Raw genomic sequence first — 16,328 nt, 5'->3', positions numbered from 1 at the left:
TTGCGGGTGGGTGGGTTAGGGCTCCGAGAGGTTTGGTGCTCCCGGTTGGGCCATGCCACGCTGGCTGTAGCGGCATGTGGAAAACGACTCTGGTTTTGTACCATCTCCTTGCCCTGGGCCGGCTGATCCGGGCTGAGGACGACGTCCCCTCCACCGTCATCACTCCCCAGGACTGCGGTCTGGACTGTATGCGACAGGTAAACCGGATTGTCCCTCCCTCCCCCTTCCTGCTGTGTATTTACTCTTAATTGTAAGTTTCGCGTTACAGCGCTGACAAGTTCAGACGCGGTCTTCTCTTGTAGCCGTAATCCGTGTAAATGTAAATGTCAAACTGCTAAAAAAAAACATTACAGCTGAGTGAAGGTGTGTATTCGACTTTCCTCTGAGCCGCCGTCCACAGAGGAGGGAGCCGTTCTGCTCACACAGCAAGCCTGGACTTTGTTTGGCGTTCCCGATTGGTGTTATAACTGCCTCACTGACTGTCTTGCGCAATACTTAAGATAAATGCGTAAATGAGTCATTTGCATGTGGTCCCGACAAACGCAAGCCTCAGATTGTGTCTTCGCTGCAACTTGGCAAGTTTGCGTATGCATTGTAAGTACCTGAAGAAAATAACAAGTGCATCATAATACAGATTGTACAACTGTATGTGACAATTTATAGACGCTCCTCTTTCTGAGACAATCTTCAAAACGTTCATTTGACTTTTTCCCCGACTCAAATAACACAAGAGAGGGAGAGCGAGAGGGGGCCGGAGCGGCAAAGTCTTTGGTCGACTCGGTCATAAACAAAAGCAGCAGGTTCTAACCTAGGGGTCAGGGCCCCCCACAGGACCAGGAGATAGATCTGAAGGGCCACGGTAGTCTGAGAGCAGAAGAAACCTCTTTCACAATCTCATAATCATAATTTATCTTCTTTCTAGTCAGTGATTCTGCTTGTGAGTGACTAGAACTTTTTTTTTTCATCCTACTGCAAATCTGAGGATAAATTCCTTTTTGGTTGAAATGGACGACAACTTTATTTAAACAGTCCCACATTAAAAATACTTAGGCACTACTTACTGAGAGGACAGACACTATATCTCCGGGAGAACTGTAAACAAAATTGTATTTTCTTTTAGATTATGTGAAAAACAGATTGATACAATTCTAATAAAATTCCATCTCACAAGTACCCATACCCAAATGTATTTTAATTATATATATATATATATATATATATATATATATATATATATATATATATATATATATATATATATATATATATATATATATATATATATATATTGTGTGTGAGAGAACTGGTTGCCTTTTTTTTTTTCCTGTGGTCAGATTATGCATAACATCTCTGTCCATAGATTAACAGTTGGAGGTATTTTTCAATTATAGGATTTAGATTTTTTTAAATTTGGCTGATTTTTCAATGAAACTGAACAGGAGCCATTTGTCCTCAGAAATCTCTCAATCTAGTTGTTTGCAAAGCTTAGTAAGAAGCAAATCAGGTTTCTGCAGAAACTCACATTTGCTCGGGACCGGTGAGATATCGACATGTTACTCACGCGCTGTCCCGTCTTTTCTGAACGTCTAAAACATGTCTTTTCACTGAAGACAGGTGCTTGGCAACGTTACTTTAATTGTTATTATAGATACAGAACAATTATGTGTTTGTCATTTCTTTGTATCTAAAAGAAAGAAATCTCTACTACAAATTTGACAGGATGCCCCTCTTCTGGTAAAAACAACGTATGGAAAAAATTAGATTAGACCTATTGTCTGGAATGAGTCATATGGTGGAGTTCTTTGAGTTCGTGCCGGAGAAACATGGAGAGAAAACGGGTGAAGGGAAGTATGTGAGGTTGAAATCTGATGTTGGTCACACATGACATTTCTTTTAACTATGAACAAGTTTGATATTAAAAGTCTTTTCCGGTCATCCTTTTTGTGTGTGTCTATAAACGTTTCCCCTCGTGGATGGCGCACATGTGAGGAGATCCCTTTAGCATCAGGCCCTCTCGTCTGTGAGTGTGTGTTGTGATATATGAGAGTACCACCCATGCAGAAGTACTTGTATGAGCCTTGCACGCTAAGAATGTTTTTTGTGTTCTCAGCTTGCGTGCAAGCCTGTAGTCAGGTCACTATGCTTTCTGACAGTTAGTACCCAACCTGACTATCAACCATCACACACACACACACACAAACTCTTTCTCTGTCGCCTACGGCAGGATGTCTTCCTTTTTAATCTTCACCTGTCGCTTGGTTTGAGGTTTCAACAGGTATGCTAATGGTATGCTATGGCGTCTCATAACCTGCGAGGTGAGTCGGCAGTATACATGACATGTCGGTTCATAATATTTACTCTGTTAAACAAATGTGTTCCTTTTTAAAAACAGTTTGACTTGCGCAATGGGACATCATTGAATCATATTTTGGTTTGTGTTTCTTGCCTTTGGTTCAGGTTACGACATTTGCAGAAACCTGATAATGTGAATTGGAAACACAAAAGCTGTTGAGCATTATACATTCAAAAACAGACCTATTATTATAAACAATTTGTTGGTCAGTATTGTCATTACAATGGGTTATATATCCCCATAACCAAAGACACTTTTTTTGTGTGTGTACGTGGCTCATAACAGGACATTCCTGTGGGGTTGAAGTTTCTTTCACCGCACACAGAGCAAAAACAGACAGACTGCGAAAAAACCTAGGAGGGAAAAGAGCACACAGAGACAAATAATCAAAAGATTCTTGTTAATGCGGTATACGTCACAACGTTTCTCACAAACACACAATCCACAAACTAAGCAGTGCATTCCAAATTTGTCATTGCACTTAGCATAAATAGCATCTTAGCATTAGATGTTCGATTACAGCCCAGCCCTTTGGCATAGCAGCTGCTGACTCGTCATTGCAGGGTAAATTAAGGTGGTTTTGATCAAAACTATGATACCATTCTTTTTAGTGTGTCACAGCCATTCCACTAAACCAGCAGGCACAACACCGGGGGCCCCAACCCACCGAAATGAAAACAGAGCCTTCATTGATATTATTAAATACACCTGTTTACCCTGCAATGACATGCCAAAATGGCGGCTGCGAAAAGGAGGATAAGAGGCTTCAAAGCACCAATGTGCCAGAGCGCTTGACATTCGGTCAAACAACAAATCGGGATCGCTAGCTAGCGTTAACTTTCCTGCAGGTGGTTGTCGCCTGAGGTGTTGTATGTACTACCAAGCAATCTGGTTCAGACAATCATGTTCCAAAGGCTAAATGGTATAATTTAACTTTGGGGATCCCCCAGACTTTTCATCTGGCTACACCAGCGAGCCATGATCAGGTCTACCAATACTACATTGTAGGAATAAGGTCTGGAAAACCACGAGACACATTTACATCAGTCTGAGTCATAATCTGTTTTCTAAATAGCAAATGTTCGCATGATAATACACTCAGGAGATGTAAATATTTCCTGATCAAACATTAGCTTGTTAGCAAAACGATTATGGGCTAACAACAAACCGGGCTTGCTAGCTAGCATTAGCAGGTTGTTGTCTCCTGAGGCTTCACTTATTTATGAAACAAGACACCTAATGTTGTTGGCGTCTGATCCACTTCTTAAACTAAAGGGTCCTCAACAGCTTCACCCCTAAAATACATATTTCCAAATTTACATATAATGCTATTTATTAATCTAGTATAAAATCTAGCTTTAAAAATAAAATAGTATTTTTTTTTTCTGCTGTGAATTTCCCCCTTTGGCTATAGCAGTGTGTTTTCTTTCCACATTATTGCCTCTAATCCAATCCTCCTTACTCTTGGCAGCTGAACAGGAATGTACAGCTTCACAACCGTGTTGACCGTGAATTTAATCCAAGGTGCTGTTTAATTTAAATTCAATAGAAAAAAAGAAAGTTATTTTATTTTTGCTGGTGTGTACAACTGTTTGCACATCTTTTTTTTTCTGTGTTTCCATTACAGTGTGAATTTTGGTTCCTCGAGGATGTTCACCTGGCTTGAAACTGGCACAATTTGCAAACAACATACAATATGCATCGGTAAAAAATGCTGTTGAAAGTCCGAAGTCTGAATTCATTATTGCTTTCTCCTCTGCAGGGAGGACCTGGGTGTGAATACTGCAGAATAACCAGAGCTGATGTAAAGACGACTCTGGGTCTTAACTCCCTCAAAGGGTTTGGAAGTAAGTGATTCCGAACTTGTACTCACAGCCTAAATATCTGCACTCTGTGTAATAACAGGAAAATTATTTTGTGGAGCACTTCGCTGCATCGTGATGAGCAGATGCAGTGTTGTTTGCACGAGTTCATACTAGGATTTAAACACTAGGCTAATCTAGGCCAAAAGTATGCGATGAGCAGCGCAGCTTCGAGTTTGCCATTTTTGCCTGTCAGAGCGGGTCTCAGCACGACCAGGCAACCCAAAAGGTCACAATTCAATTTCATAAACTAAAAACACCCTGAAACAGTTAAAGTTGTCTAAAACAAACAAACAAATACAAAATCAATACGTACATATTTTTATAAGGTTCACTTTCCCTGATTAATTCTATCCATCTTAAGTATTATAATGTACACATAAACATCATGATGTACATGTGCAAGTCCAAAATAAACTATTACAATTCTACAATGGCAATGTCCGTATATGGTCGTTCCACCTCATTGGTGCAGACTTTGGTTTAAATTCAACTTTGGCATCCCCAGACCTTCATCAAGGTCAAAATATTCATTTGTTTATTCATGTATTTAAAGAAAAAGTATTTCCCATCAGCCTCGACTGTAATTTGTGTTCAGTGCTAAACAGTGACAGGCCGTGGATTTTGTAGCTATGCATGTTGTTTAACAGCTGGTCGTTTGTGATTCAGTTTTAGGCCAGCAGAGAATGCTCAGCAGGCCCGCCACTGGTGCACTGGTGCTAAACAGCTATTGGTAGCATGCTATTCACTAGGCAAATGTAAACGCACAAGGTCAATGTTTCCTGCTAAAACATTAGCATGTTAGCATTGTGATTGTGGCAGTCGCACAGCAGCTAGCATGGTTGCAGACTACTTCTGCTTTCGATATAGTGAGACATTGAATGTCTTCATAGTTATTTTTCCTCCTCAGGTTGCATTCCGTGGCCGTGTTTCGAGTTGCTTGGAAAAGAAGACCAAGCCCTCTGTCAGCACTACGTCCAAGCCCCGAATGACGTCAAAGTCGAGTTTGGAAATGAGCACGACTCCAAGTCGGACACCGTGGTTGTCTCCTGGAAGCCCAGCTACTACGGTGTGTTGTTATGGCTCGACCAAGCCCATTTCTGCATGCTGTTGACACGCAGCGTGTTTTTACACAGACGTCATGAAGTGGTTTGGTTGTTTTTTAAAGTCTCTCTGAAGTTTAAGTTATTTATCATGTCGGAGACGAGTTGCCTCCCCCAAAGTAATTTTTCATGTCAGGGTGAGGCGAGCAAGATTTATGTCAGATGAGTTATTACTGAAAGGGAACTAAACGATTCATGAAAATGCTTCAACGCGTGAGCTCTTTTGATTATTCTTCGTATGACTGGGGCTTTGACAGGTGACAGACTTTCATGTGGAAAGCTCAGTAGACTGTGACTTGACTTGTTTGAAGCATGTGTAGCGCTCCCACGTGTTTGACGTCATTGTCAGTAAATCTGCAATTTTTATGTTGGATTTCACTCTGTCCGTTTTGTGTGTTTGTGCAGGAATTGCCTTCCTGCGAGGCTTTCAGGTGTCCCTCCAGGCTCTGGGAGGGACCAGTGTTGCCTGCCAGCTCTTTCTCTTCCACCGAAACCTCTCCCTCCCGGCTTCACATGCTCAAAAGGTAGGTCGGGCCCCACCTGCTCGACATGTTGTTTTTTTCCACACATTCTTGCCACAAACAAGGGTTCCTGCTGCTTTGACACACAAGAATGTTCACAGCTATTTTTAAACACTAAAATCAAACTTTTCATCTGAGTGGATTCTTAATCTTTCTCACTGCCTTAAAAAAAGAAAATCCCCGAAGAATGATCTTTTAATACTCACAAATTATGACCCGGCTAATGTGAAATTATGTTATATTGTAGGGCAGATGGCAGTGACATCTTAAAAAAAACAAGCGCTGTAAATATCACAAGGGGTTAACAATTTCACTGTTGCGATTGTGGATTAAGTTTATAACTATAGAGCGTATTCACGTGACGTCATCATCTCATCCGCGCCATCTTTGCGTCCACCTCGTTAGCCTGCTGCTAGTGGGAGTCAATGGGTTTTGCTATTAATTTTGCGTACTGGAGACAAGTTTTTACAAACAGGAAAGTTTCAAGGCGTACAAAAGTCTGCAGGCTTATGCCGAATTCCCACCAAAAGCGTAACGCTTGTTTCCCTGATTTTACTCGCTCGCCACGTTATGTGGTTAACTCGCTTTTCCGCAACCAATTGCGGCGGAAAGCCGGCACGGCTTGAGTCCCGTTAACCCATCGTCACATAGCCCGGTCACGTTCCTGTAAAACAGTTTTCATTTCCGCTATCGACCATGGGACATTAACAACTATGTCTGCGTTATGCTTGTTGTGTAAATACCACCAATAAAACAAATGTCGGAACATTAAGCGCCCTGTGTCTGGGTTCATACTACAATCCGTAGTCACACTTCTGTCTCCGGCTCCGGGACGAGTGGACGACGCTCATTCAGGACCAGCAGTGACTGTTTGGCTGCCGTGCTGAGCGCTGTTCCCATGTCGCCAGTGTTTTATTTTACCTTGAAATGAATCACAGAGTAAAGGCAGACATCGCCCGACGGAGTTGCCATGTTCATGGCTTTCTCCCAAGTTTCCATCCACAGTTTCCTTTGCGCAAGTGAAAGACATTGATTTTCGCTCTGCGAAAAAGCTAAAGGAGATTATTGATGAGAGTGTGTCAATGAAAACGTGCCCACAACCCGATGTGTCAACAAACACATGAGAACAGTCCTAACGCTCATACACGAGTGAAACCGAAGTAAGTTAGATGCATTATGTGAGAAGCTGGACAAGTTGAAGTGCAAGTATGTCTCGTTAAGCTGATAAACCCATATTCTGAATCATTAGTCCCACATCCAACAATAAGGCACAGTGCAATAATCACAAGACACGCCGTTTTGAACTGAAATTGTGTCTCCTTCAGGATATAATAGTCATTTCTTAAGAAAAGCGGCATAAAACACAGCAAACCAATGCCGTGCATGGACCCCAACATGGCCGCCAAAGCTTGTTGTGGTCACGTGGGTGAATACGCTCTATACTGTATTTGGAATGCAGGGGAGTGACGTAGAGACGCCGTATACAGCTCTGGTAGAGGCAGCGGCCTGTCAATCACAGTAAGCCCGCCCTGGTAATAGCGCTTCCCGGACTCACGGGAGTTTGTTTGATGTGCTCTTTAGATAAGAAAACAGAAAGATCTAATCCCTAATGCGAGTCAGCGTCAAGCCTTCGCCAGGAAGTCTAAAGAGACATTTCTAAGTGTTTAAAAGAGAGCTTTTTGGATTTTTCTTGCGATTATATTGTCGTGGTAATTTGGCACAAACATTTTCACTCAAAGATGAACTTGAGTTCATGTTGAATACCTTGAAAACGACTCGTAAACAATCTGTAAAGTTAATATTCTTCCTTTTTTACTGCAAATTCTTTTATTAAATCTTTAATCTGTTTATTACCATTCTACTGTTCATTTATAGTCTTTGTTTCTTTTTATCTTATTACATGTGAGCAGTGCTACTGTAATCCTGTAATTTCCCCACTGAGGGACGAATAAAGGATTATCTTATTTTATCTAATTTTATCTTAATGAAACGACTAATCGAACGAAAGAAATCGTAGTCTAATGAGACCAAATAGTTGAATTATAGACTACAAGGGTGACTACAAGGCCCTAAAAGTTGACGATAGGGGACCTATCTCATTAACGACGTTCTCTTAAAACGTTAACAAAGCATGTGTCAATAGCTCTCATCCCACTTTATCAAAGAAAATCCTGCAGGTAATCCTGCAATTTCCCCACTGTGGGACTAATAAAGGATTATTTTATCTTAAAAGTGTGCGGCGGGTTTGAATAAATCCAAGGTCACGGTGTCCTCCGGCATTCTGCAGGTGTACAAGTCGGACCCTTTCCCCGGCCTCTCCCTTGGGTCCGAGTATGCTGTTACGGTCATGGCTCTGCCAGTGCCTGAGGAGTGGGAGAGGTTTTACCGCAGCAAAGTCTTCTCCACCCGCTGTAAGACAACGTCGAGCTCTGAGACTATTGCCAGAACAATGTCAGATCTATAACAGCGTGTCCTTTATGGTTTCACAGCGTGTGCCGAGAAGAATGGTCTCGATGAGTGCAAAAAGGGTGAGATAACATGTTTCTTATTCTTCCCAAATAAACTAGTACAACAACGTCATCTTGTGCTGATCAGCTTCACATCTGTCCTTATGTCACTGCCTGGTTGTTGTAGACTGGTACCCCAAACATGTTGAGGTCCAGCAGGAAGGGACCACCATCACTGTGACCTTTAACCTGGCTCCCCCAAACCTGGGCATCAGAGGCTACTTCTCTCTGTGTTATGCCAACGGCATGAAGACATACACGGGCATCACACCTGTGAGTGGTTTCAACTTTCGCAGCTTTATAACTTGCCTCTTTTGTCTCGATTCACTGTATTCATACCTTGCCTCTGTTATTTTTATTGTAGAAATAATTGATTACCCCGTGAAGCTATTAATTGTATTTGCTCTGAATTTGATTTTCCTAGAATTCCAGCAAAAACAAAACTCACCACAGCTATCAGCTGAATGACCTCGAAGAAGGAACCAATTACACCTGTGAGGTAAAATTAATTATAACTTAATCAATGCTCTAAATCAACATGTTTGTGTTAACTATCGATAAAATGACGAGTGTAATGTCAAAACACTAATGTTGCTTGTTGCTGCTGGATTAATCGCAAACCGTTTGCTAACACTTCAGGTTGCACTAAAGTCAGTGTTGTGTTACAAAAGATAATATGGTGAAAGATAATCAATTAATGCAGGATTAAGATCATTTTGTCAAACTACAGCGTCCAAAGTCCATAATCAAAAATGTTCCTTGTCACAGATTGCAGCGGACGAAGTGGATGCAGTGAGGAAAACTTTCAATGTTCGGGTCTTGCAAATTCAAAAAGGTAGGGGAGGTTGTTTTGGTTGCTGCGAATCTTCACAATGTATCAATCTGTTTGTAGTGGAGACATAAAGAGCATCAGATATAAAGAGATATGAAGAAGAAGAAAGATACATATAAAACAACATGTTTTATCAGATAAGCATATTTGCCAATGGCACTGTCACTGAATTGTCACGTAATCACAACGCCCCCATCCTTAGGAGGTTCCTCGGCACTCTCCGTCACTCCCTCCTTGGCTCTGATTCTCCCACTATGCCTGGCCGGGGTAGCCATATTTGTAATCTTATTGGCTGCTTTCACCAGGCTGAGGCCCAAGCTCCAGATGAAGAAACTTGACATCAAGCCAGGTGCGAGACAAACCAACTGCTTTGTGTAACATCACTGTTTGCATCTCATGAAAGCTAACGGAATAAATCGTTGTTGTTATTTTTCGGCCATTTGACAGGGAACCCGTTCTTTTTACCTCCTGCATTCTCCTCTTCATTATCGCCAAGCAACCAGATTTCTGTTTGTCATCCATTCAGATGTTATCAAGCAGCATCAGGAGAGTGGGACCAAGGAAGAAGTGATGTCATTGCCCAAAAAGAGGCTGAGCCCTCCTCGTCTTCTGATTTGCTACAGCAGCTACGACGGCCCCGCACACGTCAAAGCCGTCATGAATTTGGGGTGCTTCATACAACAGCACATGGCTACTCAGGTAGTGGACACGACATTTCATGATGCATTGTGCTACATGTGTTATGTTTTTAGTTGAAACGGGCTGCCAGAAACAGATCTTACAAAGCTAAATACTATATTATTCATTCCTTTTATTCTATGATGATGCCGATTGCAGCCGACGTGAAGGGGTCTTAAAATATGTATTCTCTCTACTGACCAGCAGGGGGTGACTCATGTGGTTGCAAAAATAAGTCTGATCGTAAAGACGTCTGTAAGAAAAGGACTCTACTTCTCTCTTGATTTATTCCCTCAGTAAACATGAGTTTATGTCTCAATCTCTAGTTTCAAGTATTGTTCAATGCAGCATGATGTTCATTTAGTAAATTATGGTCATTTAGAGTCAAACGGACCATAAAGCAGGATTTGCTCTCGGGCAGGCTTACTGTGATTGGCAGGTCGCTGCTGCTACCAAAGCCGTATACAACATCTCTACGTCACTCCCCCACATTTAAAGATGGTAACTCTGGTTCAATGGCTACAAAAAAACAACAACATGGCGACGGCTGCAATCCAAGATGGCAAAATTGCCAGACCTGTGGCTCGAAAGCGGCAGTCCAGAAAACAATGGGGGACGTCACAGTGTCTACGTCCACTTCTTATAGTATATGGTTGTAAGTCTTTATTTTTTTGCCCCCCCCCCCTTAGGTGTGCATGGATCTTTGGGACTCTCTGAGCGTGGCTGAGGAGGGAGCCATGGCCTGGCACTGCCGGCAGATCCGGGAGAGCGACTTCATCTTGGTGATCTGCTCTCGGGGCCTTGGCCATAGGCCGAAGCCTCCAAACGGCGACGACAGCGGCACTGAAGACGAGGAGGCAGACGGAGGGCTTCACTTCAGGTCCAACGCCTTCAGCTCCAATGCAGCCGTCCAGCTTATTGGCGAGGAGGTGGGCCGAGCTAAAGCCTGTGGCCAGGATCTGTCCAAGTACATGGCGGCCATTTTTGATTACTCCAATGAAGCGGACATTCCCACTGAGCTTAGGCTAGTGTCTCACTACACTCTGACTAGGGACTTGCAACTGCTCTTCTCGCACCTCCATAAAGTGGCTCTGCATGGGCCGGGGCGCTACCTGAAGATCAACCATATCTCAGAGGAAGCGTATACCGAGTTGCCAGCCGGAGCAGCTCTCCAGTGGGCTATCTGTGAGGCTCGGATGACAAAGAGGCGTCATTCTGTGGGTGTCGTCTAGAAAATGAAGACGCCAGTACCAATATACCCTTAAAGTGATAACAATACCAATACTTTTTTCGTTACCTAACATGTGACTGGATACTGAGTGTGTCATATGGGCTACCATATTGCTGCATGGCACTCATACAGCGTTCATAGAGCACTCATGCAGCGCTCATGCAGCGCTCATACAGCGCTCATACAGCGCAGCAGCATTAACCACGCTGTTGAAGCACAAAAACCTCACAGACGTGAGCTCACTTGGAATCGTGACGAGGAAACGTTTGCATCTTTTATAGACCGTGCATTCTTACACCTCCTCAAGTGCTCTCCATTCCCCATAAAACGAGGAGCCGTGCCTGATGGTTCCCAAGCTCCAAGGTTAGCTTTGTAAGCACTGATGTTTGTGCCTTTAGCACCGTTAGCTACTCTGACATCAGAGTCCGTGGTATGGCTAATAGCTTCTGCGATAGTAAGTATCACATGTTGCATTGTATCAAAAAGCGCTTGCAGTGATTGTCTTCGAACAAAAATGTACAAATAGTCTCTTTTTTTCTTGATCAAGTCAACATAAACGATGGATTGCAGGTGTGGTTTGATGAGAGAAGATTCGATACCACTTGGTACTTGGTTATTTCAGTCAGCACGGAGACCCTGCCCTACTCTGTTGAGGGGCTAAGCGCTAACAAAAGGAATCTATTCATGGTTAATGAGAGGTGGTTCTCAACCCAGTGTAGGAGAAAGTTTACATGCCACATGTGTGCGGACTGGAAGGATTTGTAAATAATGTCCAGTTATGTGTGTAATGGGAAAATAAGCATTACCAATGCATTTGCTAGACATTTCCTTTTTTCTCATTTTTCTCACTATGTCATGTAAAAAGAAGTATATTTGTAATATAATCATCGTACATACTGTAGTCACTATATTTACTACTATGAACTATGTCATACATCCATTATTGAAGTTCTTCTGAGAATGTTTGCCTTGAAGTACAGATTGTTTGATATGTGCATATTTAAAGTCTTGCCTGTAGTTTATTTATATATGTTCTTATCTCATATACTTAGGAATGGATTAAAAAGTATTTTTTTATTTCATTTTATACTGACGTGAGGATAATAAACACATCAATCTCCGTGAACTGTTTTGGTTTGTATTTTTCATGAATATGAAATATGAAATCGGGCCGTGGTTTGGACACCCCTACCCTACAGAGTGTCCCTGTTCCCTACAGCATAGGTGTCAAACTCAGGGCCTGCGGACCAAACCCGGCCCGCCATGTCTTATTGTGTGGCCCACGACAGCTTGAAAGGCAAATGTAATGGTACAATATAGTATCGTAATGTTATGTGAAGATAGAGTCTAAACTGATTTAAATGTTCCTCAGAGATGGTTTGAACAAGATGGGGTAGGGGGAAAGGAGAACAAAGGACTGTGGGTCGTAAAGAGATTGGGGAGTTTGTGAATTGATGAGTGTTTGATTTCCCAGGCTAAGGGAAATTGTGACTTCTTTGATCTTAAGGATCAAGAGATAAAAGGTCAAAGATGGGCCAGTACTCAGTGTTTTCTTTGTTTCACCGTGACTCTCATCATGTATAAAAGAGGGTCGTGACTGTTGGTTCATTGAATCTTGTGTCATAGGCTGCCGTAAACTTTTCCTTCTAGCAAGAATAATCGGACGAAAGACAATTTCGATTCAGAGATTCCATTCCTCCTTAGCAGATCAACAGAGAAAATCTTTCAATACACCTATGATCGTCTTAAGATTAAAGTCTATTCTGCTCTACAGTGGACAGTCACCATAGACTAAATCTCCCACAATGCAGATTGTAAACGATCCCAAAATATCCAAGAAGAGAAAGATTGACTCAGAGGGAAGGCTATTTAAAGATGATGGGAAAGCAAATGCATGTTTGTGTCTTCTGCGGTATGTGAACAGGTGTGCCTCAGACCACATACAGGTGTGTGAGCAGGTGTGACCCAGGCCACATACAGGTGTGTGAGCAGGGCCCTGTTTTTCGTACCTGGTTTACTGAGTTCGCTGGATAATTTCAAAGATAAAATGACGCATGTCAGGCTTTTTGCTTTTTCAAAGCAAGTTTAGAAAAGTCACCATAGCAACACATCGAAATCCCTTGACCTGGTCCCGAGCAGGTTTAGTGGAAGTTCACTGGATTAGTTGGCCACTCCCACCGGACAAAAAGCAGCTCCCTTCCTCATGGATGAAGGAGCGATATGAGTTATATTAGTTTTATAGGGAGAGAGTTCTTCCAGATCGCCAAGATCCGTTCTCACATCATGATGACGTCATACAAGCGCTACCGATTCTGCCGACAAGGACTCATTTATTTACGAGACTTTCTGGAGCCGTACTTTGAACCACAATGTGATTGCACCACACGACGGCGTAGCCGAGCGTCTCGCATACTGTACACAGTAGATACTCGATGCAGACTGGATCACAGAAGGATTGTGTGACAAAAAGCACGAGGCCACAACTCGCTTTTTTTGCTGAGTGGTACATGTTTGTACAGTGTCGGTTGATGCGGAGGATACCCGGAACATTCGGCGAAAACACGTCAAGTCTCACTGGCTTGAAGGATTTCCAGCTCAGAAGCGAACACCTAAAAAACAATCACGCGATGCTGGATGGATTCGATACCTCCCTATGCGTGTTGAGGGATGAGGGCCCAGCCTGCACGCTCCCGTGGTTCCCAATGAGCCGTGTGAAATAGAAGCGTAATTACGTGCTTAACTATAATTATACACCTCGACTAGAGGCCATGCGAAACTGATGCCACGAGGTTCTTCTGCAAAACCGGATGAACGTCTGAGCCTCTACGCACGTTGTGGTTATTATTCGCCAACTTTATAGATTAGTATTTCAGTGTTAAAAAACATGGCGTCAAGCACAAGAGTCCTTACAAACCTCAGGCACACCACAGCCTCCAAATTTGTTCCCTGTACCCGTTGTTCAAGTACTGGTATGAAGCCCAAATGAGTTAGAATACTTGCAGTAATTGATTTTTTCTGTGATCACATTTTTATATTTTTTTTCTGAGGTGAAAAGTTACATTGAAATTTAAATTCCATCTTTCAATTTCATCTCATACAGTGTTATAATTTATATCTTCTAATTTAATATTTATTTATTGATTGTTATTTTTTTTGGTCACGTTATCATCTTAAATGTGTATCTTGTTTGTGTTATTTTTGTTGAGGAAAGCTTATTCCAGTGAAAATGAACCATGTCTATGGAATTTTAATCTCTAACACTATTATTATGCATAATTAATACATCATGAATATATAACAATAGTATACCGATAATGGATTCTAACATTATGTTAATAATCATAGCTACAGTATGGGGCGGGTTGAATCAATGTAAAGCAAACGTTTCTTTATGGGGACCCAATTTATAAAACAAAATCACAAATCATCCCAACTTAATTCACAACAGTCCTTTTTTATAAACCACAAGAAGATGTCAATTGTGACCATTTTTACTGCCATGTAAAAATAAATGCATTCACTTTATCTCTTTGATATTACCGTCTCGTAGTTATAAGAATACGTAAGGAAAGATCTGATAATAATGTGACCATGGATCGAGTAACGATGAGAACATATTTTTTCCACACGATTGGAATTTACTGGATCAATAACTCATCAACGACATGTTGTTAAAACACAAACGATGTCACAACAAACTACGCCCTAGAACTTCATCAAAAGGAGCTGGACTAATAATACTGGTTTATATCAGCTGGAAGAGGAATGTCCAGGTACCGCCTACAAAGCGCAACACAGAAAAGAAGAACGTGTTCTTTACTGTCACACGTAAAGAAAATCACTTCATGCATCAGTGAACTCCTCCTGGTTTTACTACAACTCTCCCTGTAGGAAAAAAAAAGTGTGTTTTCACATAATGTGATTTTTCTCTTATTGGGATAAGCGATCCCTATAATTTTATTCTTCGGCAGTGTAGTGTCGCCTAAATCACACATCAATGGTCTCCTCCTGTTTGATGTAAAACAATGTAAACCATTTTACAATGGTCATATACCCACAAGCCAGACATCTGACCTCAGGATTTAACCCATCCTATAAGGTTCTCCTCAATTTTGTTTGTCATGGCAAAGGCTGCGAAAACGTATGTACATGTTATATTTCCGTTGATTTTAAAAGATTTGCAAAAAAAAATCCCAAAAACTTTATTATGGCGTGTTGTGTGTAGAATGTTGAGTAAAAAAAAAACATTTTGGAATAAGGCTGTGTAACTTCACAAAATGTGGAAAAAGTGAAGCGCTGTGAATTTCCAGATGCACCGTACACATTGGCCACAGCTGCCCATTAATTTTCTTAATACATTCATTTTGATTTTGAAACACAACATTTGATAAAAGTCAAGTTATTAAATATTCCTCCCAATATATGAATAAAAACACCAAAACACCAAAGCGCTTGTTAAACTGCGCCAGCAAGGATTCTGAACTGCGCTCCCATCCGGTAACGTCCGCTCTCTGGCGAACAAGATGGAACTGCTGCTCCTAAACAAAATCAACACAGACTTTAGCAGATCCAACGCAGTATGTGCTTCACTGAAACACTTTTAATAGGTTGCAAACCACTTTATTCACAGCGTGAGTTTTCCTCATTCATCCCACCTCAGGCCTGTGTGAGTGAGGCGCTCCATCACCTGCTGAGCAGATCACCACAGCGGAGCACAAACGCCCAGACCCCCTGCTCATTGTTCTTGGGGACTTTAACAGAGCAGACCTCAGCAAATAACTTCCAAAATACTAAATGTAGCACCGGGGACAAAACATTGGACCACTGCTACATTGTACTAAAGGATGCATCGCTCAGTCCCTCGTGCAGCGTTGGGACTCTCTGATCATTGTTTGACTCATCTTCTGCCGAGGCCAAGCTGGAGCTACAGTCCTGCTTTGCCTCCACTGATTGGAGTGTTTTTGAGGCTGCTGCTACAGACCTGGATGGGCTCACTGACACTGTGACGTCGTACATCAGACTAAATCCTTGAGCACATACAACAACCATAAGCCCTGGTTCACTGCAAGACTCAGGCAGCTACAGAGAAGGGTAACAGTGGTGGGGACAGGATTCTGTACAACCAGGCCAGGAACACACAGATGAGGGAGATCAAGGTCGCTAAGAAGAGTTACACTAATAAAGTGGAAAACAAGTTTTCAGTAAACGACCCCTCATCAGTTTGGAAAGTCCCCGCGTCCC

At 42.1% G+C, this 16,328-nt stretch overlaps 1 protein-coding gene across 1 annotated transcript; it reads left to right on the top strand.

The window, feature by feature from the left end:
* The first annotated feature begins 74 nt into the window (after positions 1-74).
* On the top strand, positions 75-12,203 carry si:ch211-207e14.4 (interleukin-17 receptor D). Its single transcript, XM_068598112.1, has 12 exons — positions 75-197; positions 4,116-4,200; positions 5,126-5,284; positions 5,724-5,842; positions 8,127-8,250; positions 8,329-8,367; positions 8,474-8,619; positions 8,771-8,845; positions 9,115-9,181; positions 9,381-9,527; positions 9,705-9,877; positions 10,546-12,203. Exons 1-12 carry the CDS (start codon positions 75-77, stop codon positions 11,086-11,088), a joined length of 1,800 nt encoding a protein of 599 aa, XP_068454213.1. The 3' UTR covers positions 11,089-12,203.
* Positions 12,204-16,328: the final 4,125 nt, after the last annotated feature.

This window comes from Clinocottus analis, unplaced genomic scaffold, assembly GCF_023055335.1.
Source record: "Clinocottus analis isolate CAN_PGR_092001 unplaced genomic scaffold, fCliAna1.0.p SCAF_4, whole genome shotgun sequence".
In the NCBI taxonomy this organism is placed as follows: Eukaryota; Metazoa; Chordata; class Actinopteri; order Perciformes; family Cottidae; genus Clinocottus; species Clinocottus analis.
Note: the sequence above shows the minus strand (reverse complement) of the source record. Positions and strands in the feature narration are given on the sequence as shown.

Excerpts from the sequence above, each read along its gene's own strand:
- si:ch211-207e14.4 (XM_068598112.1), top strand. The coding sequence starts at position 75 with ATGTGGAAAACGACTCTGGTTTTGTACCATCTCCTTGCCCTGGGCCGG. Across the intron at positions 8,251-8,328 it reads CAAAGTCTTCTCCACCCGCT|CGTGTGCCGAGAAGAATGGT; the intron begins GTAAGACAACGT and ends ATGGTTTCACAG. Across the intron at positions 9,528-9,704 it reads GAAACTTGACATCAAGCCAG|ATGTTATCAAGCAGCATCAG; the intron begins GTGCGAGACAAA and ends TCATCCATTCAG.